Genomic DNA, 14,544 nt, shown 5'->3' on the forward strand with positions numbered 1-14,544 from the left:
AGCAGACTCTCTCTTACAAGTAGGAGAAAACATAATTTACTCATGTATACATACATGCCAGATAATATTGCATAAGAGTGTCCTATATTCCAAACATCATGCTAAGTGCCAGAGATTTAAAAAAGGGGGGAATACAACATAGTTATTAGTGTCCAGGGTCTCTTAGTTTAGTTTAGAAATACACAGTTAACTGATAGTTACCAATACTGATAATCAATGATAATGTTATCGTCGAGGCATGAACCAAGTGCTCGGAGAATATCATAGGTAGAAATCTCAGTCTACAATTGTGTGTGCAGAAAATAAATAATTTTCTTTTTCATAATTCAATATATTTTCTGTTTAGAGTCCCAGCCTACTAGCTGGAAGGAAACTAACAACAGTAATTTGGGTTTCTTCCCACTTGTGTTTAAATTCTGTGGATCTTAGATTGTACCAAGGAATTTGAGTATGTGGGTGATGGATCTGGCCAGTGATGCAATCTGATATGAGGTGACATTTGCCCTCTTTAGTCTTGAATAAATAGAGTACCTGCAGATTGCTATAGGCTGTCTGTCTTCTCTACTTATGGCCCCTTTAGATTCTCAGATGTTCCCACCATTTCTGGACCACTCTAGAACATATGGGTCTTAGACTCCATCCTTGATTTCTGTCTCTTACACTCTGCATATAAACCTGCAAATCCTAATACTTTTGAAACTACAACTGGAATGTAGCCACTCTTCATCACCTCCAAAATTTCCTCCCCCTTCTGAGGCACCAGATAATTGGATATCTCTCACTTGGATAATTTCAGTAGTTTCCTAACCATTCTCTCTGCTTCTATCCTTAACTTTCCCTACTACCAAGTCTGTTTCACCAAGACAATATCTTGGCCTGAAATATTTCATTCTTTATAATATAACAACAACATTTTACTATGCATTCTCTGCCTAAGGTATTATGAAATGTTTGTGGTAGAAAAAATAATGGCCCCCAAAGATATCCATCTCCTAATGCCTGGAACCTGTGAATACATTACCTTTACATGGCAGAAGGGATTTTGCAGATGTGATTAAAGTTGAAGAGATGAGATGAGGACATTATCCTAGATTATCTTGGTGGGTTCATTCTAATCACAAGATTCCTTAGAAGTGGAGAACCAGAGAGGTGGCAGCATTAGAAGGACTTGATCCACTATTGCTGGCGTTGAAGATGGCAGAGGGAGGGAGACCATGAACCAAGGAATGTGGTCAGTCTCTAGAAGGAGAAAAGGCAAGGGTGTTGATTCTCCCATATGCACTCTAGAATGTAGTCCTGCTGATGCCTTGATTTTAGCTCCGTGAGGCTCATGTCAGTCTTCCAGTCTGCACAACTGTAAGATAATAAATTTGATGGAAGAATCCATTATTACTTTGATTTATACAGTTACCAAAGATTAGAGAATTTAAGCAACTTACTTAGGTCTCTCAGTTAATAAGTGTCACAACCACTATTAAAAGCTTGGGCTACTGGAGACCCTTTCAGGTTTTAAAACTCATTCCCTAGAGAATCTTTACATGACCATTCATCGACTACTAATTCCAATTCAGATTGCTCTAAACCTAACAGCATGTGTGCATGTGTATGTGCCAGACTGGATTTTAACATGTTGTCACCTGTGTGTGCTTATATTTTGTGTATGAAGGTTAGTCTTTTATATCTCCTCACATTGAACTTCTTGAGATCATTGGAAACATTTTCTCTACCAGGCTGGGCAAATTCTAGGGCATTGACTGCTTTCCGATCAGTCTCAGAAACTACTTGGGAATGTTTATGTTTATGTATCCCCTGGCCAAAAGAATGTTATTTTTTCTTATAGCAATAGTGTTATAATAACATTATAGTATATTCTGAGCCAGAGCTTGGTGCATGCACATGGAACTGTTGTGCCTGCTGTTAGAGCACTGGCACACATTGTACACCTATTTTCAAAGTATGGCCCATCTCATTGTCCTACACTTACACCAGTCCAGCAGAACAGTAGCTGGTAATTCAGTTCAGCCTTCCAAAAGTCTGAGCAGAATGCCTCTCAATGAAGTCACATAGCCCCAGGAGTATGTAGTTATCAATATATCAATATCAATACCATTGCACCTGGGAAATACCACAGTCTGTGACATCATTACTGCATATAAATGTTTTCCCAACTTGTTAATCCAAATAGGAAGAGCAGAATTAGAAACAAAAAAAAATGCCATAAGGACTTGCAATAAATACTACTTACTGAGTGCCAATGTATTTACTACAGTAAGCAATAAAATATTCTTGCCTGTCAAATTAGCAAATTTTTATCTGCAAAGTTTTATACAAAACTTATAATGCACAGTGTTATATTGTTGTGTTATCATGGACTAAATACTGTTTTACAGTAGAACTTTGTGAAAGTGTATTTTCCAGTATATTGTTGGCTTACAATGTCCATAAGATTCTCTTCCTAGAAATTTATCCAAAGAAAAAATAGAGATATGGACAATGCTTTATAGAGAGGAACATTTATTGTGATATTATTCATAGTAGTAAAAATGTAGGTAACAAAAATTCTCAATGACATAGAAATAAGTAAAGCATTTTCTCCAGTCATAGGATACAAGCTTCAAAATTCACACATGAAGTAGCTGATATGGATGGTCATCCTAAATCAGGAAATGGGAAAGCAGAATTCAGGGCTGGAAGTTTCCTGAAGCAGTAAGCAGTGTAGGTTCTGAAAGAAACAGTCCGAGACAGGAGCAAAAGGCCAGAGACAAATCAGGTAATCTAGGGTTAATGTATCCAAATTATAGAAACAAATTTAAAAAGCAAGGAAAGAATAACAATAATAACAAACACTGGTTGCTGCATCAGTAATTGTGTTTAGAAATGATCTGTTTGCTATTTACCAAAAATATGAAGCTCCTACAACTCCCACTGGCCCTCCATGGTCTGGTGAAAGTCTCATTCTCTTCTCCTGGATTCAGCCATGTTGAAGTATTAGTAGTTCTACCCTGTGGATATGGCCAACATTAATGATTCAATTTTAGTCAATAAATAAATGTAGCTCTTTCTTTCCTCTATCACCTTCTTCTGGCTATTTCTATTATTCCTATTTATCCCACTCTTCTCTGCTCCCACCATGTTTTATACACACTTCCATCAACATTCTTCATGCATTCATTTATCATTACGAAAATAGTGTATGCATACTATGTGTCTGTTATTGAGCAAGATTTGAGGTTATAACAGTGAACACAATGGATATTGCTCCAGATGTTAAAGAATTTAGTGGAGGATAAAATTAAGTATGTGGGGAGTTACAATACTGTGTTATAGTTACTCTAAAGAAGGAAGATTAATAGAGATTTCTGCTACTAAAGAACCAATAGCATCAGCATCACCTGAAAGCTTGTGAGAAATGCAGGATATCAGATGTACTGAATCATAATATGTATTTTTTTCAAGATACATAAGGGACTCATGTATCTCATTCAAGTTTGAGAAGCACTGATGTAGATCACATGGATGTTGAGACCTAGCCCTATAGTCAAGGGAGGCTAATCAAATATAATAGCTGAGGAAATAAGGATTTCCTGAAAGAAGCTAGGGCTGAGGATAGTAGCATAGAGGGTAAGGAGAGGCAATAATAGCAAATTAGGGAAATGTTGCAGGAATGGTCAACAACATGGTCAATAAAACAGGTGTTTTATTCTAGAGGCAGACTGAACATAATATTGGAGAACTGTAATTCAGGGAAGTTAAAAAATAAACACAAATATAAAACAAAAACAAAGGAAAATAAAACAGTCCACAATATTCGGCTTCTGTTAATTTATCTTAAAATTTTTTTTAATGTTTTATTTAGTTTTGAGAGACAGAGTACAAAGGGGGGAGGGGCAGAGAGAGAGGGAGACAAAATCTGAAGCAGGGTCCATGCTCTGAGCTGTCAGTACAGAGCCCAATGCAGGGATCGAACCCCAAAACTATGAAATCATGACCTGAGCTGAAGTCAGATGCTCAACCAACTGAGCCACCATTAATTTATCTTTAATTTTGAAATAATAAAATCTTAGAAATAGCTATTTTAAGTTTAATGTAAATGTAAATTTTATGTCAATAAAAAATAAAATCTTTTTTGCATTACATTTGAGGCAGAACTTAGGAATCAGTAAACAGCTTACTACTGCCTTGGAGAACAAGGCTCAGAGGTGAGCAAAAGTGGCCCATGGTTAGGGAGTTGGAGATGAATTCAGTAGGGTTGAAGCAGAGAGGGTGGAAAGACAGTGCTTTTAGGATAGAGCCAAAAGGCCTACAAAGCCAGATTCCTCAGGGATCTGTGAAGCCAGAGGATTGGAAGCAGGGTGACATCCTTATCAGATTTCTTTTACTACAGTGACTGTCTTACCTGTCAGAAATGTGAACTTCTTGAGGGTAGAGACTACACCTTTTAATTCTTGGTATCTGGAGCATAGTATCTGACACATACCAGTCACTAAATAATAATTTATTAAAATTGCTATATTAATGAAAAAAATAATTGTAATGACAATCAATAATCATAAATATTGACAATTGTTAATAACCTATTATGAGTGAGTACAAAATGTTCTATGCTGACTTTTCTATAGATTAATATTGGGTCACTTTATTTATTACATGAACTAAATCTATGGAGCGGATACAATTATTATCCCCATGTAAAATTGAAGAAATTGAGTGGAGGTGGTTGCATAATTATCCCATGGTCACACTTTTGATGACAGAGCTAAGTTTTGGATCCTGGCTATCTGGTCCTAAATACTTTGATTTTAACCAGTGCTTGTCAACTCTAAAGGAATAGGTGAATGCAGAGAAGGTATTCAAAATATTCAAGCCTTGGGACACGCCAATTAGAAGAGACACTCTAATGAAGGAGGGTCATTATGCCCTCTGTTTGTGTATCCACTAACCATTAAACTTGGGCTGTTGAATGGTTTAAATCCCTCAGTTTGCACTAGAAAACAACCTGAAGTTCTCCTAACAGAATACTAGCTCCTGTAGCCCTGTTCATGGACCAAGGCTCTTAAGATTGGAATCCTTAGCATGACCAGCAAGATTTTCACATATATGTCCCTGTAATAGCCTGGGTATCCCCCTTTTGCTTCTGTATCTTGGAAACAACTGTTTGAATTATGCATTTTTCCCATGGAGTCTCAGTCATTTCATGACAAATTTATTCAGGGCTGTGAGGATGTCTGCCCCATCTGTTAAAGTGCTTTCTGCAGGAAGACTAAGTTTCTATATTAGTCCTGAAGATACCTCAAATGGGTAGCTTATTTTCAGATTTTTGATGAACTCCTGGAAAAAACTATGTCTTTCCAGACTTTCCTAGGAATCTAGAATCTTGTGACAGAAGGAAAAAAAAACTACACAGAACAAGTAAGCAATGCTAATGATAGTGAATACCTCATTTGTTTTTTCCATATAGCAGAACTTTGCAAGACAGTGCCCTCTTGGCATAGCTTTTTATGCCAAGAAGTATGTTTAATTAGTTACTGTTCTTGAAACTACCAACCCTCTCAGTCCCCACAATTGTCAAAAGGCTGTATTAATGACCAAAGTCTGAGGGCCATTAATAAGTATCCATATCCACAGTTTTAACAGAAGCTGTCTGTCAAACATAGTTAATGTCTCTACCACAGGGATAAATGTATTAGTGTCAGTTTTAGACCAGTTATCAGAGTAGTATAGTGCCTTTGTAAGCTTGCAAGGCACACTTGATTGCTCCCAATTTCCGGCGATGATGAATAAAAAATAAACGTTCATATGCAATTTTTGTGTAGATATAAGTTTTCAACTCCTTTGGGTATATAAGGAGTGAAATTGCTGGATTGTATAGTAAGAATATGTTCAGTTTTGTAAGAAACTGCCAAACTGTCTTCTAAAGTGGCTGGACCATTTTACATTTTTCTGGACCATTCCTTCAGCCATGAATGGAAGTTCTTGTTGCTCCACTTCCTTCCAGGATTTGGTGTTGTCAGTGTTCTGGATTTTGGCAATTCTAGAATCATTATTATTTTAGTTTGCATTACCCTGATGACATATGATATGGAGCATCTTTTCATATGCTTCTTTGCTGAATCACTTTCTTTTAAGTTATCATTTTGTATGCCTGTGTACAAGTTAGGAACAACTCTCCAGATATTCAGAATGCTCAGGAACAGTCATGGGCTCTGAACCAGATAACACTGCAGTGGCCTCAGTGAATACAGTTATTCACCCCTCCTCTCCTACCTGTGTTATCTATGTGTTATGATTGCTGCAATACTGGCAAATGACTGGTAAGCAAACTCACGGGTGATCCATTAACACCCCTTCTCCCTTACTTTTACTCTATGAAAGGTTTTGACTTAACAGCTGTCTGGGGGTCAAAAAGCTCTTGAATGAACTGGAATCCTGGAATCTCCAAGATATTTCTTTGGCGAATTAAGAATGAAGCTGCATGCAAAGAAATTGCTTTGTGGTCTTTCAGGGCACAAAGGGTTAGCAGGACACAGGTGTATAGTTCTCTCCTAGGGATTTGATTTTCTGTTGGGAAAATAACTCTCACCAGGCAGCTTCTGAGCCCTTTGTAAAGCCTGCTTTTCTGAGGTCTGATACCTGAGTATTCTGTTTGAGTTCTCTTGGCAAAAGAGAACCTCTTTGGAGATGGCTTAATGGGGCAGGACTGGTCAGGGAGTGTTTTCCTAGCCTTGGGACAGAAGCATCTTTCTGCCCATAAGGTTTTGAGGTTGAGATAATCTCTCTCTCTCTCTCTCTCTCTCTCTGGCTTTAAAAGACTCTCTGCTGCTGTGTGGGATGACTCTTCAAAGAGCAGAGGGTAAGAGCAAATGACCTCCCTTTCCAGACTCAAGATTTCTCCTTTGCATAAGGTCAGTGTTTTAGTGCATTGAAATCTTTTCTGAATACATCAAGGACTCTACAATCTTAAGATAGTTTATAAAACCAACAGTTCAGAGAAAATTGGTGAACTTAGTAGTATATATTTGACAGATTCATATACTATATATATTCATATATCAATTTAAAAACAATTGATATAATAAAATATACATTAAAGTCATGAAGCTATGAGCATGTGTTCATCATTGAACATATTTTAAAAATTAAATTCCTTTTAAGTAAGTAATGGCAAAGCATGGCATTTGAAGTCAGAGAGAATACAGTTTAATTTTTAGATCTGCCATTGTCATGTTGTATAAATGTGAGAAAGTAACATGATTCCTTCGAGCCTTGGTTTTCTAATTTTAGCTTCAGTTTTCTCATCTATAAAAGGAGCTCATAAGACCCAGGGCATGTTGTGATAGTGATGAATGCAAAGCTTTATAGTGGGGGCAGTCTATTTATATGTTCTTGGTAGTCTGGTTACAAGCATTTGTAAGTCACAGCCCTTGTCTTGGAAGAATTCTCCACTGAGGAGAAAGAGACATTTAAGTATACCTTCCCACGAATACTTATTTAATATTTGCTCATTAGTTTTAGTGCCAGAGGACCAAAGGAGGGTTAAGAATCATAGAATTAAAAGGAAAAAAAGCTATTATTTTTCCACAAGCTTCACTAATGGAGTTCCCTCCATTGGAATAGTCCCACTCTGTTTTCCTTTGATTCAAAAAGGAGACCAGAGGAAGCATGCAAAGCAGTGGAAAGAGGATTCAGAGAAAGAGATATAATGAAGTAAATTGTTACATAGTAGGCATTTAATACATTATCAGTGTTGTTACTAAAGAGAAGGCTAGTTTGGATACTTAGATAATCCTTTGGGGTCTCTTAATTTATTTAACTCTAATACAAAGAACATTAACGCGAGAGCCTGTTTCCTCATCTTTAAAATAAAGAGGTTATTATTTAAAGGTCCTTACAACTTCACACAGAAAAATTTATTTCTATCACCAGGTCTATCTTTGTATAAAAATATATCTGGTAGGATGAATACTAGATTAATCAGAAAAAGTATTGATCTCCCATGTTAATATATGCCAATATGGTTACTTGAACTTTATTACTAATTTGAAGGGGTATCTATCAGGAATCACAATATATGCCTGATATTAAGGGTCTAGGGTTTATTACTATTACCAGATATAATGAATTCATTCATTGAACAGATGCTCTTAGAAACTGTTGTGCCAGGCATTTTTCCTGGCTCTGAGATCAGAGGTCTGAGAAAAACTGATGAGGGCCTTGTGTTTTCCTGGGGGTTTATTTTCAGCTGAGTGGCACGCCTCTCCAGTCTCATCAGTAGACTTCTTCCTTTTTGAAAATACTGCTATTCCCCAGGGCTCTTTCCTCTGACCTCCTTCACTGTTCCTATGACTTTAAACCAGCCATCAGTTAGACAACGCAGGAGTCACTTTTTTGGCAAAGCAAGTTAAGTACATATTCTAATTCTTGCATGTAAGTCACAGGTGAAAAAGTGAGATTTGTCTTCCAACTGATGTACAAGCATTGAAACCAACCAATGGATTTTATTTTGTTATACATTGCCCCTCAATTCAGATTTTCTAGACATTATTTTTTTGTGTTTGAGTTCTTAAGAGCCTTCCTATATTGAACATTTTTCTTTTCTTCTCTTCAAATGCCCTCTTCATCACACTTCATGTAATGAATTATCCCCACTCTAGTCAAAGCCACTGCCTGTTAATAGAGTTGGAATGAAACTTACCAAGTTGACTTATATACACTTCGATATTTTCTTTCCCAGAGTCATGGACAGGAGTTCTTGTGGTACCAGATGTAATTCTAATTGCACACGCTGGAATTTTGTAGATATTTAAATATTTGTTGAGTGAATACACACGTGAATGAGTAAACCTTAAATACCTTAAAAACCAAGTATTATTTCTGTAGATAAAATAGGGTGTAAGAACACTTAGGACAAGAATCACTATAGAGGAACTTCTTTAATCCTACAGATTTCTTGATGTGGGTGAACATGTCATCATCCTTCACCTGAATGGAGATTAACCCAGATTCATGGCAGTTACTAAGGGAACACACCCACCAAAATCTCCATTCATTTTCTTATCCTTTCACAATAATGGAATATTAAGAATCGTAATCAGGCAATTCCACTCTAATTGTTATGTCTTAGCTTGAAATTAGTTCCTTTGTTCTTGTAAGGTTAACTTTGGGCCATATTTCTTCAGGGAGAATTTCCCTTAAACAATATCCGATTTAAGGCTACTACCTATACAATGAAACGCTTTATCAGTTATCACCCATTGCAGTTTATTTGCCAGATTGAATTTGCTCTTCAATAATATTTAGTTTTTATCAATAGCCATTGTGCTATTGAATCAGTGGTATTAGAAAATATTTAATATTGTCTTTATGATCCTCTTTTATTTGGATGCATAAGGACTTATCTTTTTTATTTAATGTTTATTTATTTTTGAGAGAGAGAGAGAGAGAGCACGCAAGTGGGAGAGGGACATAGAGAGGTGGGCAGAGGATCCAAAGTGGGTTCTGCGCTGACAGCAGTGAGCTCAATGTGGGGCTCGAACCCGTAAACTGCAAGACATGAGCTGAAGTCAGGAGCTCAACCGACTGAGCCAACCAGGTGCCGTAGGACTTTTAAGCCTTAATGGACCTCTTAAGGGGAAAAGAGAAGTGAAGAAAAGCAGGATGAATTGGCTTTTGTATTGTCCCAGAGTTGCACAGAAATATCCTATCTGTCCATGTACATGGAATCATAAAACTGGAAAATATGTTACTGTTATCTACTCTAACCTCCTTTTTTACACATGTATGTGAAAATGTACTGAAGCCTAGATATAACATGTTACTCTTGCTAAAACCCAGGTGTCCTTGTATATGATTTAGTGTTCTGTCTCTTTCCTTAGTTCACCCAAGATGGACTCCAAATCTAAGAAAAGGATAACTGGGTTTGCACTTCCATTGAAGAACAAGACAAGGCTCACTAGTGATCCTGTATTGTATGATGTGTAGAAGAGAGTGAAAACATTTTCCTTGCCTACTTGTATGGTCCTTTCCTTCAGGGAAATCTGCTTCCTTCACTCATCATGCCATCCTTCAATCAGAGCATTTTCCACCCTGCAGTCTTCTTTCTTACTGGCATCCCTGGCTTTGAAACTTACCATGCCTGGCTCTCCATCCCTTTTTGTTGTCTCTATGCCATTGCCATCTCTGGGAATGGCATGATCCTGTTTGTGATCTTCACTGAGTCGAGCCTCCATGAACCCATGTACTATTTCCTCTCCATGCTATCTTTCACGGACCTAGGACTATGCCTTTCCACATTGGTCACCATGCTGGGTATTTTCTGGTTCAATGCTCGAGAAATTAGTTTTGATGCCTGCATTGGTCAAATGTTCTTTATCCATGGTTTCACATTCATGGAGTCCTCAGTACTCCTGGCGATGGCCTTTGATCGCTTCACTGCCATCTGTAACCCACTGAGATATGCCACAATCTTAACTAATTCAAGGATCATCAAAGTGGGCTTTGCCATTGTTATTAGGGGGACAACGGCTCTAGTGCCTTTACTCCTGCTCCTAAAGCGTCTGTCTTTCTGCCATGGCCATGTTCTGCACCATTCATATTGTTTCCACCCTGATGTGATGACGCTTTCATGCACAGACACCAAGATCAACAGTGCATTTGGTTTGGCCATTGTCATATCAACTGCTGGCCTAGACTCTGTGTTTATCCTCCTTTCCTATGTTCTGATCATCCACTCTGTGCTCAACATGGCCTCCCCAGAGGAGCGGAAAAAGGTCTTTGGTACCTGTGTCTCACACATAAGTGCTGTTGCCATCTTCTACATTCCCATGATCAGCTTGTCACTGGTGCATAGATTTGGGAAGCAAGCCCCTCCCCTTGTGCACACTCTCATTGCCAATGTTTATCTGCTCATCCCTCCTGTGATGAATCCCATAATCTACAGTGTGAAAACCAAGCAAATTCGTAAGGCAGTGCTCAAAATATTCCTTTCTAAGATGATTTAGGAATTTTTTATTTTATCTTTTCTTCCCATAGTCTCTCTAACTCATATTTGATTATTATATTATTTATTTATTTAAATTAGAGTTAGGTAACCTACAGTGTAGTATTAGTGTTAGGAGTAGAGCCCAGTGATTTATCACTTATATATAACACCTAGTGCTCATACCAACAAGTGCCCTCCTAATACCCATCACCCATTTAGCTCATCTCCCACCCAACTCCCCTCTAGCAATTCTTGGTTTGTTCCCTGTATTTAAGACTCTCTTATTGTTTGCCTCCCTCTCTCTTTTTATCTTATTTCTCCTTCCCTTCCCCTATGTTTATCTATTTTGTTTCCTAAATTCCACATATGAGTGAAATCATATGATATTTGTCTTTCTCTGACTTATTTAGCTTAGCGTAATACACTCCAGTTCCATCCACGTTGTTGTAATGGCAAGATTTCATTCTTTTTGACTGCTGAGTAATACTTCACTGTGTATATATATATATATATATATATATATATATATATATATGTATGTATATATGTATATATGTATATAAAACACCTCTTCTTTATCCATTCATCAGTTGATGGACACTTGGGCTCTTTCCATACTTTGGTTATTATTGATAGTGCTGCTATAAACATGAGGGTGCATGTGTCCCTTCGAAACAGCATACCTGTATCCCTTGGATAAATACCTAGCAGTGCAATTGCTGGGTTGTAGGGTAGTTCTATTTTTTGTTTTTTGAGGAACCTCCATACTGTTTTCCAGAGTGGCTGCACCAGCTTGCATTCCCACCAACAGTGCAAAAGAGATCCTTATTCTCTGCATCCTCACCAACATCTGTTGTTGCCTGAGTTGTTAATATTAGCCATTCTGACAGGTGTAAGGTGGCATCTCATTGTGGTCTTGATTTGTATTTCCCTGATGATGAGTGATGTTGAGCATCTTTTCATGTGTCGGTTAGCTGTCCGGATGTCTTCTTTGGAGAAGTGTCTATTCATGTCTTCTGCCCATTTCTTCACTGGATTATTTGTTTAAAAAAATTTTTTTAAACATTTATTCATTTTTGAGAGACAGAGTGTGAATGGGGGAGGGGCAGAGAGAGAGGGAGACACAGAATCTGAAGCAGCTCCAGGCTCTGAGCTGTCAGCACAGAGCCCGACGCGAGGCTTGAACTCATGGACCGTGAGACCATGACCTGAGCTGAAGTCAGATGCTTAACTGACTGAGCCACCCAGTCACCCTTGGATTATTTGTTTTAAAAGCTTGATATGTTTCTCGTACCAGAGAGTACTGCTGTATTAAAAAGGGGTCATACACTGTCCAGTGCTTGGCACTTCAGGAAGTGTTTCTGGTACATGCTGTGTGCACTCGCTGTTGTGTTGTGGCTGCTCTTTCCCCCCTGGTCAGGCCTCTGCAGAGCTCCTCCTTGCTTGCAGTGGTGGAGTGTTTGGACCTTTAACTAGGTGCGCTTTGATTTGCTTTCTGAAGTAACTCTGGAAAAAAGAGGAAGGAGTAAAGCCTGATCCCATAAAAAGAGAAAAGGAAAGAGAACAATACAACAAAAAACCAAACAGAGAATCAAAAAACTATTATAAGGCTGATTCCAAAGAAAATGAAAGGAAAAAACAGAAGAAAAGAAAAAAGAATAAAAAGAAAACAATAAAAATGACTGATTAAAAAAAAAAGGAAATGAAAAAAACAAACAAGAAACTATGAGCCTGATTCCAAAAAAAAAAAAAAAAAAAAAAAGACGGAAGACAAAAGGAGAAAAGAACTCTCAGTGTAGTGGTGAGGCGTGATTTTCAGTGCACTTGGTGCATGAGGGGTGCTGGCTATGCTGGCTCTGGAGGAGAGGCCTACCCGGTTGGCTCAGAGTCAGGCTTGCCCCAGTAATTAAGTAGTTGCCAGGCAAGAGGGGCAGGGTTTGGTGTAAGGCGGTCCACTTCACTGGGGGCTGCTGTGTTTCTTTCTGAAGTCGCACCTCGTTGATGGTTGATGTTGGGGATAAATGGCACCACCCCAGTCTCTCTTGCCCAGATCAGGGATCTTACAACCCCTGCTGTTCAGGCAGCCCTCAGGGAATAGTGAGGGCAGTCAGCTGGCCCTGGGCCACAACTCCCCTGCATTTTTTCTTTGGCACATGGCCGGGATTCAAAACCTAGAGTCTTAAAGGACTGGCACTGTGCAGAATTGAAAAAGCCTATTTATAAATGCTTTCATTCTGTTCTGATGATGCAATAGCTTCGTATTTAGTGAGTTCAAGAATGTAGATTCTTGGGGATAGGGACTGTGTCTCGTGTACCTTTGGCCTTGTCACAAATGCTTCCATTGGCACAGAATAGGACCACAGGTAAAATATTTCTACAAAGTGGACAAATGAAGTCATGAATTGGGGTTTAAACAGCCTTATAACCTCTGAGGTACAGCATGATTCAAGGGATATTTGATATAATTTCCCTCAGTAGGAAAGTCTAAGTTACAGTAATTCTAACCATTTATTGGTAATGCTTATTATTTCCCCAGAGAGACTACTCATGGCCACAGAACATGAATAAGCCTAGAAAACATGAAGTCAAATAAAAATCAAACTTACTTAATTCTTAAAAGGGTTATTCAGGTCCCTTTGGTAAATGTATTAAAATTTTAACTATGTAATATCCAGTGATTTATTCTTCAAAATACGTGTCTAATGGGGGAAAGTGGGCCAAGACATGTTGTGATGTTCAACATATCATTATTTGTTGCAATGCAAATCTGGAAACTGCTTAAACAATTATTTTAGGGTATTGGTTAAATAAAATATAAACTCTCATGCAACCAGCTAAATACTGACATAGGTATAAATTTATATATTATTAAGGGAAAAGATAGATTAGCTTACAGGGTATGTATCACTGTTTCTGTATATATTTCATGGGAACACACACACACATACACTTGCATATCCACTCACACATATACATTGTAAAAGTGTGGATAGATATGTTCCAAATGTCAAAGTACTTGTCTTCCGATAATTAGAGATTGGCTTGTTTATATTTTCTGTGTACTTTCCTGCAGTTTAAAAATGCTCAATAATGGGTGTTTAAAATTTTGCAGGTAGTGAAATAATTGATTTCCATTTAACACCCACTTGAAAACACAGTAACTTTTTTGTTCTTCATCTTCCCTTGTAACTGCTTCCCCATGGGTCTTCACAATCTGTCTTCATACCACCAATTTATAATATGACATCCACTTCCTGCTTTTGTCCATTGCTGTACTAACTGTGGTTCAAAACCAGGGCATCAGAACAACTTAATATCTTCAACCCCAACCTGGAACTACTTAATCAGAAATTCTTTAGATGGAGCCTGGGGATTTATATTTTAACAAGCTACCTCCAGGTTAGCAGGCATGTTAGATAACACTCTTCTGGGATGTTTTCACTTCTGAAAAAAATACCATAAATATCTTGCTGTTTGTCTTTGATTGTTTTGTGCTCTATAACTGAAATATTCACCTGCTCTCCACCCGCCCCTAGTAGTTGCCTTTTCCTTCTTCTAGGTGCCAT

At 38.0% G+C, this 14,544-nt stretch overlaps 2 protein-coding genes across 2 annotated transcripts in view; both read left to right on the forward strand.

Moving 5' to 3' along the window:
* The window catches only part of LOC101081161 (olfactory receptor 51H1-like), a 309,613-nt gene that overhangs the window by 107,033 nt on the left and 188,036 nt on the right, over positions 1-14,544 (forward strand). The window lies entirely within an intron of this gene.
* On the forward strand, positions 9,477-11,118 carry LOC101100589 (olfactory receptor 51F2-like). Its single transcript, XM_011286671.4, has one exon. The coding sequence runs from the start codon at positions 10,053-10,055 to the stop codon at positions 10,995-10,997; it is 945 nt and encodes a 314-aa protein (XP_011284973.4). The 5' UTR covers positions 9,477-10,052; the 3' UTR covers positions 10,998-11,118.

Source organism: Felis catus, chromosome D1, assembly GCF_018350175.1.
Source record: "Felis catus isolate Fca126 chromosome D1, F.catus_Fca126_mat1.0, whole genome shotgun sequence".
Classification (NCBI taxonomy): Eukaryota; Metazoa; Chordata; class Mammalia; order Carnivora; family Felidae; genus Felis; species Felis catus.

Bases quoted from the DNA above. Each gene is read 5' to 3' on its own strand.
- LOC101100589 (XM_011286671.4), top strand. From the start codon at position 10,053: ATGCCATCCTTCAATCAGAGCATTTTCCACCCTGCAGTCTTCTTTCTT.